Source organism: Passer domesticus, chromosome 5 (genome assembly GCF_036417665.1).
Source record: "Passer domesticus isolate bPasDom1 chromosome 5, bPasDom1.hap1, whole genome shotgun sequence".
In the NCBI taxonomy this organism is placed as follows: domain Eukaryota; kingdom Metazoa; phylum Chordata; class Aves; order Passeriformes; family Passeridae; genus Passer; species Passer domesticus.
The window spans coordinates 22,648,365-22,665,157 of NC_087478.1; the positions used below are offsets into that span (position 1 = coordinate 22,648,365).

The 16,793-nt window shown below is 41.8% G+C and overlaps 1 protein-coding gene and 1 long non-coding RNA gene across 10 annotated transcripts in view; one reads left to right on the forward strand and one right to left on the reverse strand.

Annotated features, from left to right (window-relative positions):
* Positions 1-4,317: 4,317 nt before the first annotated feature.
* On the reverse strand, positions 4,318-6,624 carry LOC135301831 (uncharacterized). The gene is made up of 2 exons (XR_010363564.1): positions 5,741-6,624; positions 4,318-5,005 (listed from the first exon to the last, which is right to left on the reverse strand). It is a non-coding gene; the product is annotated as an uncharacterized LOC135301831 (long non-coding RNA).
* A 101-nt stretch (positions 6,625-6,725) lies between these two features.
* Positions 6,726-16,793, forward strand: part of ANKRD26 (ankyrin repeat domain containing 26) — a 47,215-nt gene continuing 37,147 nt past the window's right edge. For 7 of the 9 annotated variants that reach the window (XR_010363563.1, XM_064422306.1, XM_064422312.1 and 4 more), the window contains exons 1-7: positions 6,726-7,100; positions 8,786-8,900; positions 9,136-9,309; positions 9,422-9,528; positions 10,054-10,191; positions 10,983-11,134; positions 13,964-14,014. Coding sequence is in view for 8 of the 9 variants with exons in the window: in XM_064422306.1 (XP_064278376.1) it covers positions 6,898-7,100; positions 8,786-8,900; positions 9,136-9,309; positions 9,422-9,528; positions 10,054-10,191; positions 10,983-11,134; positions 13,964-14,014 (940 nt within the window). In the remaining variant the exon portion in view is untranslated. The remainder of the gene's footprint in view (positions 7,101-8,785; positions 8,901-9,135; positions 9,310-9,421; positions 9,529-10,053; positions 10,192-10,982; positions 11,135-13,963; positions 14,015-16,793) is intronic. The other 2 variants (XM_064422309.1, XM_064422310.1) reach the window with 1 other exon arrangement.

A 16,793-nucleotide genomic window follows, 5' to 3' on the forward strand; every position in this document is an offset into this window, starting at 1 on the left:
CATATAAGCTGATGAAATCTGGCTGCTTAGCAGTTTGATCAAGGACTATGTGATATAAGCAAATCACTTGCTTATGTGTTTTGATTTAGTACCGATTTCTTTTTGTCTGATGCTGGTTTGATTTTAAACACCAAGTATGCATAATTATTTCAGAAAGTCTTAGTCTTTCAAGAAATTGAAACTAACTTGAACTTGAAAAAAGTCTAATAATCAGTATGTGAGAGTCACAGAAAAACCATTTACCAACTGAAGATTTCAGGGGCCTTTTCTGGGAACAATCATGGTTCTCTTCCTCAGTGTCTGTTGAAAACCATGTTTAAGCCTATTCTAAACTCAAATTTATCTGTATCTGAAACATGGCTGACGCAAACTAAGCACAACAAAACATTTTATTAGACAACAAAGTGAATAATGTCATCATTTGTGGATAGATAAAATGTAGGAGAATAGACATAGTGGTGAAAGTAATCTAGCCCCTAGGGAGTTACAGCTGGGCCAATTATCAAGCATTAAGAACAAGCCTGCCCTTAACAGGCCACAGCTGGATCCAGTTAAGGGGGTATTATAAAAGAGCAGGTTGGCTGGTGAGATGTCAGATTGAGTTTGTTGGCTGTGCTGAGAAGAAGGAGTCAGTGCTGTGAGGAGCTGCCCCTGAGAAACCTCCAAGAAGGTATGAAACCTTTGCAACGAGATGGCAACAATTGGTGACCCTGATGTGATCAAGGACCCAGGATGGTGCTGGGTTCCCCCTGAATGGCAGTGTGTGCAGCAGTGTGATAGAGCTGTGTGATAGAAGTGGCAAATGGCATGGCCACAACAGCAGGGGGTGCCTCAGCAATAGCATGGCCCCTGAGGAGTATGGGGGGTGGTTTGCTAAGTCACTGCTACATGAGCACTGGAACAAAGGCACCATGGAGCTCTGAGAGGCAGAGTCAGGGCTATGCAGACAACATGTAAGAGAAGCCTTCTAAAACTGTATAGTGGCCATCTCCACAGTAATCTGACATGATTGGGAGTGGGCTGCAGGGTGAGGTGCAGCCAGAGATGGAGCCCAGCGTAGCAATGAGAGCAGCAGGGGAAGCTGCCTGATCTGGACCTGGCAGATTTCGACACCTGAGGTACAGGTGAGCTGCTGGGGACACAATGAGAAATAACATATTGAGTGCAGGACAGATTTTTTTTTTTTTAATTTCTTTCCATGTATATCAAACAAACTGTGAAATATAGCATCAAAAAGGGGGTAAGGCAGCTGCAGATTTGGCTGCCACCTGGAAATCACTTTATAATACTTTAAAAGAATGGAAAACAGAGCTAGACAAGAGAGCCTTGCAATGATCAACTAATACAACAAAATCTGTAGAAGGAAGAAGAGAATTATTAAAACAGCAGTGGGGACTGCGGAAAGAGTAACTCTATTCTTTAGTATGGTGCATTTGTTTGCTAATGAAACATGTGCATTTTGTTTGTGAATTGCAACTATGGATCTTTGATTAAGCATAAGTTTAAAAGTTTGTATTCCATAAGCATAAGTACACTTGACAGATGCTGGATCAATGTTGTTCAAAGTTCTATAGCTGTTGATTTGTTGCTGCCTTAATATATAGCCTTTAACTTATTCTTGTGAGTTACCTTACAGAAGTTGAACAGCGGTGGATATTGTCAATATTCTAGAGACATATACTTTCACTGTGACATAGAAGTCTAAGTAACTTTGTAATTAAAAGAAAAAGGGGGAATTGTGGACAGATAAAATGTGGGATAATAGAGATAGTAGTGAAAGTAATCTAGCCCCTAAGGAGTTAAAGCTGGGCCAATTATCAAGCATTAAGAACAAGCCTGCCCTTAACAGGCCACAGCTGGATCCAGTTAAGAGGGGTATTGTGAAAGAGCAGGTTGGCTGATCAAGAGGTGAGATGGAGTTTGTTGGCTGTGCTGAGAAGAAGGAGTCAGTGCTGTGAGGTGCTCCCCTGAGAAATCTCCAAGAAGGTATGAAACCTTTGCAACAAGATGGCAACAGTCATTAACCTTCTGCCTACTCTTTTATTTGTGTAGTTGTTCACTGCTGGAAGAATGAAAGCTCACATACCTCTCTATCAAGATGTGTTTCTCACATATTTTCTGTACTCAAGCACAGATCTGGGCAGGGCAGATATTTGCACTGCAGACTCGGAATAATTGATGCATTAAGTTCATTGCACAGATGCACCAAACCCAAACATAGGTCTAACCCTACAAAGCATTTTAGCTCAAATTATTTCATTGCCATCACTGGAATCACTGACAGACTGTTCATTGAAGAGGAATGCACACTCTTAATGCAGTTGTATTCTGAACATTCAGCACTTTTCAGAATGAGTAAGATTGGCAATTAAGATTAGCTCTGCCATCATTGCTGCCATGAATAAAACTTTCTACTTGATTGTTTGGCATTGTTCTGCCTAATTTAGCCCAGGGCTATCCCAAATATTGTCTGCCTGGGTAGGCAGTCCAGCACTATGCTCTCAGGACCTGACATTTTGTGGCTATCCTAGAGTTGGTGGCCTAGGACTGCACTCTTAGGACCCAACAGCACTGCTCAACAATAGCAAAAACACCTTGACGCTATCATCACTATGTTCAGAACAAATCCAAAACAGCCCCATACCAGTCACTGTGAACAAAATTAACTCTACCACAGCCCAAACCAGCACAATAACACAATGATGTTTTGGCTGTTGCTGAGCAGTGCTTATCAGAAGTCAGGGAGTTTTCAATGTCTCATGTCTTAACCAGGGGGGAGATGCAGAAAAAGCTGGGAGGAGAAAAAGCTAGGACAGCTTACCCAAACTGGCCAAAAGGATATTCCACATCATAGAAACTGAGTCAAGTTAGACAGGATGGGCATCAATCAGTGGGAGGTGAGCAACTGTATTGTGGATCACTTGTTTCTTATGGATTTAGTTTTTCCTTTTTTAGAAATTATATTTCTTACCTTTTTTGTTTGTATCAATTATTAAACTGTTCTCCTCTGAACGCACAAGTCAGGGTATTTTTGTTACTTTTTCTAATTCTCTTCCCCATCCCACTGGGTTGCGGGGGTGGTGGTGTGTATGCAAGGGGTAGTGATCACTCTGAGGTGTGGTACCTCAGTTTGGGTCTGGGGTTAAGCCACAGCATTCAGGAGTTGAAATAAGTTCTCAGTACATTGCAGTCCTATGGTCAGCAGACATTTCTCCCTTTCTTATGGTTTATAATTTCCAAGTAGTTTGCAAAATAAGACCTTTGTCTTTTTTATTATTTTTCTCAACTAAACTGAGCCAAACCTAACAAATCCAATTGTGACCAACCTGACCCCACAATAAGAGAGTTCATTTCCATGATAACTGTATATTGGTAGCCCAGAAAGTGTGAGCCAGTGAATTTGTGTGGTTCTGAATATGCTAGTAAGCCTCTTCTGACTCATAGTATCATAGAAGATTCTGAGTTGGAAGGGACCCACAAGGATGGATCATCAAATACAACTCTTAAGTGAACGGCCCAAAAAGGATTGAACCCATAACCTTGGTGGTGTTAGCACCACTCTCTGACCAACTGAGCCAATGTCATACAGTAACTCTTTTACTGTATTGAAAAGAAAATTTCTTATTCATCACTTAGAGGAAGCCAAAAGAAATCCCTTCTACATTCTGAATGGAAAGCTAGCTGTTAATCCACCATGTGCATGGGATATGGTGTGTCAGGCTGGACTGGGAGCAAATAAAACTGCTCCACTGGACTCAGCAACTATCCAATGACTCCAGAAGGCTCCAGAGGCAGCGCACCAAGGGCACCCCCACAGCTGCAGCTTGGCCCTTACAGCAAAGCTGCTGAAGTCATGGTCTGCAGGATGTGTTCTAACTATCCTGCTCCCTACAAAGCCTCAGAGTCGGCATTACTGAGACATGCAATCCTCCCAGGCAGCTTTTCTAAGCTGTACCACTTCTATAAATACAGCAGTTGCAAAGCAGGTGTACTAAACCAGATTCTTAGCAGCATATTGTTATCAGCCCAAGTCTTTACTGAGACTTTTCCTTCCTGGTAGTCAAAATTCCCCAGGTGGTTTAATAGGGGAATTAGCTGTATTGGCAAAGGGGAATTTCAGACTGCCATTTTATACCTCAGCTGTACAAAGATTGTGAACTAAATTACCCAGCTACAGTGAATCGTGTTGAAGGAAAGGTGTACCTATAGCAGACTAATCCAAATACCAGTGCTTATGCAACACTTAAGTCACACTTAAGCCCTATTTGGAAATCTCCCTGTGGTACATAAGTCTTGTAATGAAACAAGAATTCAGGAACAGGAATGAAACATTTCATGTAGACAGGAAAAGAAACAACTGCTATTACATGATACTGATAACTACAGCTAAGCATAGAGAACACGGAACAGGAAAAGCAACAGAATAGGAAATACCAAAATTTAAAAAACCCCTCAAACCTAAACCCAAAAAGGAAGGATAAAAATTAAATTTAAAATAGAAATGAATCAAAACTAAAAACATACATGTTGATATTTTCAACAACACCCTGAGCCATAATGATTAAAGAAACAGTATGAACAAAGATTGATACAAACAACTGACAGTTGCTTTAGTGACAGACTAGCTATTTCTTTTGCATCTTTCTTGACTAGTAAGGAATGAACAGTTCCTGTTGTACCCATATGACTCCATGACCCATCAGCATCCTCTTATCTTCAAAAGCAATGAAACCAAATTTTAGTCCATTCAGCTATCCCAGTCATCAACTGAAGCTGGCATTGTAATCACATGGTTTTTTATTGATACCATTCTGAAATACTTGACATAGAATTAGGGTTTCCTGGTCTTAGCTGGGGAGTAACCTATACAAACAAAATTATTTTGCGGCTGAGCATGTGTCCAGTTGAAAAGATGAGATTCTTTCTCCTGAAGAGCACAGAGATGACTCATGTTTATCCCATGTTGCCATCTTGTAAATAAAAACTTGCCTTTCTTCTAAGATGGCTGGAAAGAAAAAAAATATATCCAGTTAAAAATGCATTTTGCTCTCAATTTTTCTATTAAATGGTCAGACTGATTATAGAGACACTCTCAAAATGGTTACTAGTAGTTATTTCCTAATACTCATAGAAATTTAGGTTTTGCAACCTCAATCTACTTAGCTGCAGTTTCAGCAAAAGAGTATTTTTACATCTTTTTACAATTATTATTATTATTTTGGCTTTTTTCTAGAGTTCAGGTCTGAAAAAACAGAACACTGCTAATACACTGAGAATCAGCTAATGAAAGTGTCTGTACATCAGTCACTGCAGTACAAGAGAATATTGTCAGTAGCAAATATTTGATAAAGCTGTGAAGATTCATTCTGGAAAGGAAAATAAAGATTTTAATATATGTACCATTCTTAGTGATGAAGGAAAAGAAAATATTTCAAAGGGCTGAATCACCTCCGTACAAAGTGTTACTATATCCTTGTCCAGTTGCAATAAATATTTTTACTGTTTATCATAGTGAAATGTATTCCTCTTTGAATTAGGTTTTGTTTGCCATTTGTTTTTCAGAAATTCACATGCAAAAAGGAGTTTCTAAAGATAAGAAAAATTGTTTTGGCAAGGTGTTCCATTAGCCAAACACCCTAGGGTAAACTGTACCATGGCATCATGTCCCAATTATATGGCATCTGAACTACCCAGTGGCATCACTGTAACAGGACAATATTAATAATTATTCCAAACTTACCAAATATTTTGCTTTCTGTACTACGTTTTTATACAGGCCATCTGCCATGTTTGTATTCCTGTGTCAGTGCCAACTTAGCCACACTTATCAGAAAGTAACTTTCTGAGTGTGCCATGGCTGTTAGGGAAACTTCCAGTCTGGCCATCCACAGAACTCTGAGTCCCACAGCCCAAAGGTGTCACAGGGCCAAAGGCTCTGCTGAGGCGAGGCCTGACGCATCTCCCCGCACCCCGCCACTCTCACACGGTCACACCAGGCTCCCTCACCGGCTCGACCCCGGCCTCCCACAGCAGAGTCTCAGATACCTCGTTCCATAGAGCAGTTTATTCCTGTGCAGTGACACAGACACAGCTCGAGCTGGTGCCTCTGAGCAGAGCACCTACACAAAGAACCTCTGGGCTTCTGCAGCCTCACAGGGGCCCCCTGAGCCAGTCTCGCTCTTCCGCCCGAGCCATGGGCTCTTGTCCCACTCTCCATGCTCAAGGACTTCGCTGGCGTCACCGGTCTTCATCTCCTTTGTTACCCAAAGAGGCAATTCCAGGCTCCTGCTGTGTTTCCCAGAGTCTGTTCACCTGACCAGCATCTCCCATCTTCGCGCCCTTGGATATCCCGAAGGCTGGCAGCTCACGGCCTCTTGTCTCAGGCTCCCACCCAAAGCTTAACCTAGATTTCAATCGGCAGCTTGCGATCCCAGCTACCTGGACCAGACGTATTCCTCAGCATCTGGTCAGGCACGTAAGCAGATGATGTCTGAAGCTCTGCTCCATCCCCTTTCCTCTTGCATTAATCCTTGCTGTCTGTTCTTTTCACCCAAGCCCGTTAGCGGCACCCACGCAGCCCCGAGTGCCCGGGGACACTAATTCCATCGAGCACCGCTCCGTCCCTGACTCCCCGCCTCCCGCGGCCGCGCCTGCGCCAGCCCGCCCGCGCCTGCGCGGAGCTGGCCGTGCGCGGAGCGGTGGGACGGGGCTGCCGGGGGCAGCGGGCTGTGCCTGGGGCTGCCGCCGCCCCGAGGTTCGCTCCGCTGGAGCCGCATCGAGTCGAGCTCGCTGCCGGGGCTCCCCTCCCCTGTCCCTGCTTGAGGCACAATACAGCCCGCCAGTGCTTCCCGCCGTCACTCTCCTTAGACGGGACCGTGCCGGCGTTCCTGCTGCGGGATGAAGAGGATCTTCGGGTTCGGGAGGAAGAGGAAGGAACAGCCGCCGCCCGGCAGCGGCTCCCTTCCCTGCTCCGCCGGTGCCTACGAGCTTCGGCAGAAGGACCTGGGCAAGCTACACCGCGCGGCCGCCGGCGGCGACCTGGCCCAGGTGCGGCAGGGACTGAGGAAATACAGCATCGACGGGCGGGACAAGGCGGAGCGGTAAGGGCGGGAGCCGCGGGGCGGTCTCGGCAGCCCCGGCTGCAGCTGTGGGAGCCCCGGGAGCTCCCCGGCAGGAGCCGACCGGCAGCGCCGCTGTGAGGAGTGGGAGTGCAGCCCTTGGCTTGGGCTGCCAAACACCCCTTGGACCCGGCCAGCCGTCGCCTTACTGTTTTTGACCCGGCCTCCTCAGTGCCCTCATTCCCGGACTCCTGTGTCCTTGCCCAGGAGGGCAGGGGTGGAGGCGAGCTCTTAGCCTGGCAGAGGAGACTTGCAAGAGAAGCCTTATGGCCATTCTCTAGCCAGGGTGTGAGGTCTGAGTGTAATCGCCCCATCTCTATGCACCTCTGAGGGCTCAGCGTGCAGGTTCAGGAGTTGAGCCCAAAGGATGCGCTGCTTCAGCTGGGAGCAACATAAAGAAAGTTGGACACTGCAGTTTAGGAAGGATTTATAATGCAGAATAAACGTGTTGTTTATTGATACTGCACGCATAGTTGCCTTTTCTGAGTGTGATGTGGCAGCCTAAGCCACAGTGTGGTTTTAGGTGGCAGTTAGTTTTTCCTCTGAGGCTTTGGTGCAGCTGATCAGCACCTTGGACTGGAATATCTGGTCAGTATCTTGCAGGAGAAGCTGTTGCTTTCTGGCAGGTGTTGTGTGGGGGTTTGAGTCAAGCACAGCAAGCACTTAACAGTCCTACCTTAAGGAGAAGCCCTGGGTTGCAGCACAGTTCCTAGTGATCTATCATAAACAAAAGGGAATCACCTTTTTTGGAAAGGCTCGGAGTCAAACCCTTTGTGATATACCAAAGAGGGGCTGGTTTTAGCAGAATAGTTCAGTTTCCTAGGCTGAACTTCTGGCAGCAATAAAGTTCATTTAGTTTTATTGCCCTAAAAACACCTACTAGATTTGTAGGAGGAAACACATGCAAGAACTTCCTCGGTGCTTGTGTCTTTGTGTGCAAGTAGACTGGTTAATTGACATGACACCTAAGGACTGCTTTTCCTTCTGGCAAGGCTTTAAATTGAAGAAGAAAGTTCAGTCTTCCTGTGCTGGTTATGTATTGTGGAGAGGACTTAATCTGTAGTAGTCTTTTTATGACTGTGATAGTTAAACATTACAGGAAAGTCAAAAGCTACTTTCCTGTAGTCAGGATCAGAGTGTTCTGCTCTTTGTTTTGCTGTATGTTGTTAGAGGCTCTTGGATGCAAATGTGGTCTTGGTTTTGCTTCAGTAGTAAAAAAGCTAGAGGAAAAGGAAAAATTCTCAAAGTGAGGGGAAGCTCTAATATTCTTGGAATCAACCGATCTCTGACATTTTCAATACACTTCTGGCCCATGAATGATCAAAGAAAAACTTAGAAGTTGATTTGTCATAGTCCTCAGATTCCCTGGCTTTGTCTCTGTTGCTGTGCCATGTGTGTAGTCCCACACTGCAGAGGACAATACCCAATGCCTGGGCACAGGAATTTCTGCAGATTCTGTTCTGTTGGGAAATGTTCCCTTACTAAGCAGAAGCTGTGGAGGGTTTTTGCTAGCAAGTCCCACGCATTTGGTGTGCAGCTCCTGTGCAGCTAATGGAATGGGTTCTTAAGTTTGAGATTTGCAAAGTGAAACTTGTGGTCATATCTGTTTATAAAAAAAACCCTGAAATTATCCCTGTCTGTGCTAATTCAATTTATTTAATTTTTAGGACAGCTCTGCATCTTGCTTGTGCAAATGGCCATGTGGATGTAGTTACATTTCTAGTAGAAAACAAGTGTAAGCTAAATCTTTTTGACAATGATAACAGATCACCACTGATGAAGGTACGTGGACTGTGGTATGTTCTTGCAAGTGAGACTTACTGATTTCTAACTAAATGATATATTTTTCAGGATTCTTTATGTAGACCTTTGTAAAATCATGCATATTGTGATTGTTGTGGAACGGGCATATGTTAGTCAATCTTTGAAGATGCTTTTAATTCCCAGTATTGGGAAGATGGAGGAATTGCAGCAAAGTGAAACTGTAAATGCTAAAGTTTTTGTATTTTGTTTCCAGGCAGTACAATGCCAGCAAGAAAAATGTGTGGCTATTCTGCTGGAACATGGTGCTGACCCAAATCTGGCAGATGCTGATGGCAACACTGCCCTTCACCTGGCCGTCCTGTCTGGTAGTACTGCTGTAGCAGGGCTGTTACTTCAGCATGATGCTCATATTGATGCCCAAAATAAGGTAAATTTTTATATTTGTTAATAAAGTGCTTTCCAAAAGTTGCATTCATATTTTTCTTACACTTTTGTTTGTTTGTTTTAATTTTGATTTTTAACTTTATCTGCGCTTTCAGGAGGGATGTACCCCTCTTATTCTTGCTGTCTCCGAACATCATGAAGAAATAATGGAGTTTCTCCTTAAAAAAGGAGCTGACGTGCATGCTCGAGATCAATGTGAAAGGTCAGGGGCTGTCAAAACTTTACATGGGTCTCTTTAATATTCTTCGGCTTGGCTTGAGGGAGGCATGGGAATGAGGTTTGAAAAAAACACAAAACAAGGAGCCACACAGACGCAGTTACTTCTGTGTGGCTTGTGAAAGATGGTCATACCTCAGTGGCTTGCTGTCATATCTCGTTCAATGCTTTCCACATTGAGGATTGCAGAATGTTACTGTCTGTGATGGCCTTTCTGGCAGGAAGCCTGTCACTAGCTCAGTGACATTCCCTCAGATTGAAAAGCCATCTCCTGCATAGTAGTAGAGTTTCTAAGTGTTGTCTGTGTGGAAGCATTTTTTTATATTAAACATTTAATTGTTTTGAGACCTTCTCCAATTTTATTGTTTATCTTAATGAAAAATGCTTTTTCTTTCCTTTTCTTCATTTTAAAGTAAAGGAGAGTATGCTTTTTTGAGGGTGAACAGAAACAAAACTATTTATGGTGAGTGTAAAGCAGTCTATTTCATATCGTATTTCTTGGATCCTTCAGAACCCCGCTTATGACTGCTGCTTCTGGTGGAGAGCTTAATGTGATAAAGGTTCTTCTTCGGTATGGTGCTGATGTTTCCCATAAAGACACTAACGGATGGACAGCAGAGGATTATGCTGTTATTCATGGATATTCTAGGTAAATTTAAACTGTATCACCAGAGTAAGTTGTCAGTTATCAGTGTGGTTTTTGATAATATTTGATAACAGCACCAAGGTTTAATGATGTGCTGAGACTTGTCTAAGGGTGTCCTCAGTGATGTCTTCATAGAATCATTTAAATTGGAAAAGGCCTCTCTAAAGAATCAACCTAACACTGCCAAGCCCACCACTAAACCACATCCCTAAGTGCCAATCTACAAGGTCTTTCAAATACCTCCAGGCCTGGTGACTCAGCAGCTTCACTGGTCAGTCTGTTGTAATGCCTGACGACTCTTTCACTGAAGTAATTTTTCCTAATATGCAGTTTATCCTTCCCCAGCACAACTTGTGGTCATTTCTCCCGTCTCCTGTCTTCTTTACATTCCAGTGTCTAGTGTTAACTTGGAAGTTGAGGAAAATTTTTACCCAGAGTTCTCTGTTAGATTTCAAGTTTTATGGCTAAGCTCACATTTGCTCACTATAAACTCTAAAATTTGTCTGTATCCTACAGTTATCCAGAGGTGAAACTTGACAGGTACCAAGCAGGAGTTAATACCTTCATACATTTGAATATGACTGTAGAGTGAACATGACTGTAGTGAATATTGAACTGTGCAATAGTCATGCAGTAAGTGCATATGGGTACATAAATCTATATGGCTATGGATAGAGTGAAGATAGGATAAGAATAGGTTGGATAAGAAGTGGCTGTTAACTCTTCTATTAAGTGGTATATGCAAGTATGGGAATATTTTTTACCTAATGCATTTCTTCTCTTTTTCTGTACAGTCTTAGCAAACAACTGGCAGAATATGCAGACTGGGAAAACACAGGAGAAGCTTCTACAGGTGGTGGTGCACGAGGCACCACAGCACTTGGCACTCCACACAGGGCAGCAGCTGCTGGCTTTACATTGGGTGCACCGGCTGTGGACAGAGGAGGTAAGAGCCTTCACCATGGAGGAGCTCACAAGGACAATCAGTGTGGCTTTTCCTTAGTGGGTTTGTGTTGTTAGTGCTTACTGCTGGCTTTAGTGGAGGCATCAGATGGAGTAGCACAAGCTTTGTGAATGTGCTTATTTGGTGGTAGTTGGAAGTGCTGCTTGTCAGGCTGTGAAAGCATTTGATTTGCATTCTGTGTTCACTTCTTGGGGTTGTTACTTTCTATCTGTCAGATTGTCCACCTATTTGGGTTTTCCTAGAGAGAGAGAGGAGGATAGGAAAGGCACTAGGCAAAAGTGTTTACTTTTCAAGTGTGTACTTCTGCCTAGAGATGGCAACTGAGATTGTGAAAATCCAATTACAAAAGCAGTGGGTTCCACCTGAGTAGTTGTTCCTCTTTCTGTACTTGGGAAGCAACAGAGAAATGAGCAGAAAAGGTATGTGTCTTGTTAGTTTTCATGGAGTTTGTGTCTTCATTTTAACGTTAATAGTTCCATCTGCACTAAGGTCTTTCTTGCATGTCCTGTTTCTCAAAATCAGTTATGACTTTCCATGCAGGTGTTGTAGAGACATACTTAGCAATATTGGAAAAGTAACTTTGCTGGCAATAACATTGCAGTGTCCATGAATGCTGTATTGGCTAGAGCATAGTTTGATTTACAACACAAATAATGCTTTTCTTCTACTTTCAGTAATTATGATTTATTTTTTTTTTAGAAAAGAATTATTACTTTGTGATCCAGAAAAACAATTGGTTTTTTTTTTGATCACAAGGCAATTTAACTCCTTCAGTGAGTTTTAAAAATTCAGTCTATGGTTATGAGCTCAGACTACTAGAGGAATCTTTGAATACCTTAGTATAAATGAAATAGTGTGTCTTGTACTTTACATTTCAAGCCCTACAAGTGGGAGATTTTATTCTTTCTGAATTTTTAAAGGTGTTTCTTTGGAACTATGTGGCAAATGGGCAGAAGACACTGCTCAAACACAATTCATTATTCATTTAAATACAGTTCCTTAGACCATTTTTAAATGTCTAGAAAAATGAGCAAAATATGGGATATTTTTCCTCACTGACCTTTCCTAGATACAGGAGTTTAATTTAGAGACAGGCTTTGTTGCTTTGACTTAGGAACACTTGATTTCACCTGGTCAGAGATTTGGAAAGTTGCTTGATAGATTGCAGGAATGCAATCTTTTGCCCAAACAGTGCACACTGTTACTGTCTCTTAGAGATTAGTAACATAAAGAGAATATTTACCTGCATTAATTATGCAGTCTCTAACTTGCACAGAAAAAGTACAGGTCCTGCAGCATGAGAGTCCTTCTAATATGCTGCAGTAACAGACTTTGAAGCCTCTGTTAGAGAGAAGTTGGAATGATCTCAGGAGAACAGAGAAACATATTTTGGAATTATTTTTGTTTCTGTTGCTCTTCTGTACAATTTTTCTGGAATCCTCAGTGTTGTCTTTGTTCCTTTTGCTAATTTTGCACTTGTTGAATATATTTCAAAATACTCTCCTTTAGTGAGCAATTCAGCCTACTTCAAAAGTTGGCTTTTGTTTATATGAATATTTACTGTGTGATGTGTTGTTCCTTTCTTGTTCCTGGGTCCCTATGGAAACTGTTGGGTTTCCATCACAGAGCTCTTTGAAAAGAATTCAGTGATTTCTATCTCCCAAGTTCAGTAAAAGCTGTCCTGTATTATCTCTTCAGAAAGCTGAGAAATATAGAAGAGGTGAGAAACTATCATGCAGTCCTTTCTTAACTCTTTAAATGTATCTTGCTTTGATACAAGTAATTTTGCCACATTCGTTCCCTGTGGTAAAATCTATAGAAGCAGGACTCCCTTCTGTTCTGAGATAAATGCTGCATCATGAAGAAATTTGGTGTCAGCTGCAATAACAGAATGAATTCTTGCATTTTACTAAGTGGGATGGGTAGAGCAGATGCACAATGGTTTATATTCTGAATTTGTGCTTCCCAACACACAGACATGTACACACACAAATACACCAGTCAACGCACCCATTTCAGTCCGGTTGTGGCCTGCTCCATAGTCCTGGGGAACATACTGCCCTCTTGTCCTGTCTGAGTGGTTCAGCATGGTCAAATGAATATAAGCAGGACTCTTCCAACTGAGGTAGAAGTGGCCTGTGTTTATATCAGGCACCAGCTGACACAACTTTTAAGATTAAGATGAGCTGATTTAAGGCAACAAGTTACTGTGTTCCTTTTTTAATGAGGGATAACAAACGTGCTAAAACTGTAACTTAAGACGAGTGTGTGTAAATAACATAACGTCTCAAAGTTGCATGCTGGTCTGAGTACAGGGAGCCAAGATTTCCTTGAAGCTTCTGGATAGTCTCCAAAGTTTGGTTCTTGACACATACGGATTTTTGAGATCTTCCTTAGAATAAGGACCTGTGTGTGCTGTATGCGTAAGGCACTGTACAACCATGAAGGAATTTAATTAGCATCTCTGCTAGACAAGTAGTCAAGTTGAGGGAAATACAAAATTATCAGGAGAGTATATTTTCGATAATATGTTTCAGTGTTTCAAAATACTGAAATATGGATGTTCTACATGGAGCAAGTACTTTAAGTTACTGTTTGACACTGTCCCTTGAAAGCAGAGTTCTTTAGACTCTGGTTGAGTTGTTTCCAGCACTTCTGACTGTAGAATAGGCTGATAGTCACAGTATGTTCTCCCATTGCTGTAGCTGTTTTGATGTACTGCTTATGTTTTCCAAGTTTCTGGAAATTCCAGTTTATTCTGATGTCATTGTTCCATCTGTCCTTTCCACGCCTTTTCCTAAATGGATATAGGAATGCAACAATCTCCTAACCAGACATCAAGAACAGGAAAATCAAGGAAAGGTATTTTATACAGTAGCATTTAAAATATGAAACATGTTGTGCAGTATACAGATATCAACACATCTATGATGTTTATTATCCTGGAGGCTCCTATTTTGATGGTACTGGTTTTATGAACTACATTTGAGAGCAGGCTTTGTGTGATTTTTGTTTGTTTGCATGTTTTGCCTTTGTTCTTTATTATTGAATTTAGTGTTTGCTTTGTGTCATCGATGATAGTAAATAATTTTTTAAGTAAGCCCTTCTTTTACTCTGAAATGGAAATGGGCTTGAATTAAAGTGGAAACAAGCAATCCCCAGAGACTGCTTTTCTAGATCCAATTTTTACTGTAATCAGAGTTCTGTCTGAGAGGTAGCTCATGAACTTTCTCTTTTGCCTTCTAAAGGACAATGTGACTTGTTCTTGATCACTGCTTAAAGTCACTATTTACAGAGTGACAGAATATTTGGAATTAGAAAGGATCCACAAAGATCATCAAGTCCAGCTCTTAAGTGACTGGCCTATACAGGGATTGGAACCCACAAACTTGGTATTATTAGCACCATGCTCTACCCAACTGAGCTAATCTATTAATTGGAAGCAAAATTTCAGAAAACTTACTCAGCTCTTTTGATTACTTATAACTGTACTAATTGAAAATATAACTGAAGTCATCCATCAGGCGTGATAACCGACTACCTCCACACTGGAGCAGTGGTGGAGATGTTTTTACTCAGCTTGGGAAATCAGCAGGTAGGTTAGACTGCTGGTGCTGATTGAGTTAACAGGAACTGTGGTATGTACAGGTAATTATTATTATTTAAATATTGTGTATTTGCAAAAAGAAACAGTAAAAATTAGAGAGTGTGTTGTATTTTTAAACTGTTAGCTTGTCCTTGTTTCAGCTTCTAGACTTTCTCTTCATGACATGCACACTGTATTTCGTTGTCCATCAGCCCAGTGCAGGTCAGGAGATCTACTCATCAACATTTCTACATGTACCCTGTCTTTAGAACAGACAAAATTTCCATGCTCTTTTGTATTTAATGCTAGTGGAGGAGATGTCTTCAGGCATATGATATGCCTTTGTTTTCTTTTCCGCTTAATGATTCTGCCAAATACTTTGGATTGGTTGTTATGATAGTTGACAAGAATTAATTATCAAGAACTTGAGGAATACTGAAATAGGTACTATTGGAAGTTGTGTTTATTTCCCCTTCTGTTTTGGGAATTGAAGAGCCCTTTTATATGATCTTAGCTGTTGATAGTTGAGAGGTTCTAGCACTCTTGAAGCTGGATTCCTAGAGGTCAGGTTTCTTCAGTGGGTCAGAGATGTGCTAGAGTGCACTCTCAACAGTTTGCAAGCTTGTTGGGAGGATCAGTGGATGCACTTCAGGGTAGTGCTGTCATTCAGAGGCATTTACTCTGCCAGACTGTGTAAATGAACTCTCAGGCCTGTCTAGCAAAATTCAGCCAGGGCAAATGCAAAATCTGCACATGGAAAAGAACAACCCCTTGCTACAAAGCATGCTGGCACTGCCTGGCAGGAGAGATGCCTTGCTGAGAAAGCCTGATGGGTCTTGGCAGAAGAGTGAGCTGAGAATGAGCCAGCAGCAGGGTGCCCTGGCAACAGTGTCCTGAGTTGTATTAAGAGCAGCATAGCCAAGAGATTGAGGAAATTGATTATCCACCTCTGCTTGGCACTCTCTGGATTATGTCCAGTGCTCTGGGTGTAATTTGAGCCTCCAGTGCAAGAGAGATTTGTCTTTCAAAAGTGAGGAAGCTCAGTGCAAAGCCATCAGGTTCATCAGGGACAGGAATATTTGCCCTTTGAGGACAGGTTGAGGAAGCTGGGATTTTTCAGCCTAGAGTAGTGAATTTGCAGAGGACCTAGCAGCAGCTTCTAGTATATGTGAGAAGACAAATCCAGGTGCTTCCCAGTGGTACATTGACAGGAGGCAGAGATATAAGAGGCATAAATGGCAACAAAATAGTTTCAAATTGGATGTGGGAACAGTAAAACAGAGGTTGTACAGTCTCCCTCCTTGGAAGTGTTTAACACAAGACTGGATAAAGCCCTGAACAACCTTATCTGACCTCATAACTGAGCCTGCTTTGAGAAGGCTGGCTAAGAGACTTCCTGAGGTTCCTTCTGACCTGATTTATCCTATTATCCTACGTGCAAGTCGTGTTTGTAACACTGATGAAAGCTTGGGGTGTGCTATAGAGTGCCCTGGGTTTGCCACTTTTGTCTGCTGAATTCCCTTTTTGATGCAGTGTACAGAAGTGTTGGTGATTCTTCTACTTGAGCTTTAGAGCTAGATTATGCTTTTTGATTTTCATTACCTTTGCAAAAAAACCCCTGAAACTGGGTAGAGCAGCAGACAGTGTAATATCTACCATAATGTTATACATAATGCTGCATAAAATAATGAATCTCTGTATGTGATGTGTACTTGTGTGTAAGATGAGTACTTTGGAAGTTCTTAATGTCTTGCTAAACCACCACCATTTTGTTAATTGTTTACTACTATAGGATATTCATGTTATGCCTTTTTTTTTAAGTTTAGGGGTGTTTCTATGTTTTTTAAACTTCTAGGTATAAGACTCCAGAAGAGATATAGCTCTGGTCTTTTTATTTCCTTTTTTTATTTTATTTTTTTTTTAATTCAGTGTTGTTTGAAGATGCAATTTTGTTCTGGAAGTGCAGTCATTTATGCCGCCTTGTACTAAATTTACTACCCAAAGCATTGTTCTATTATGATGTGTAGAGTTGTCCATGTAAAATGTTGAATTTTT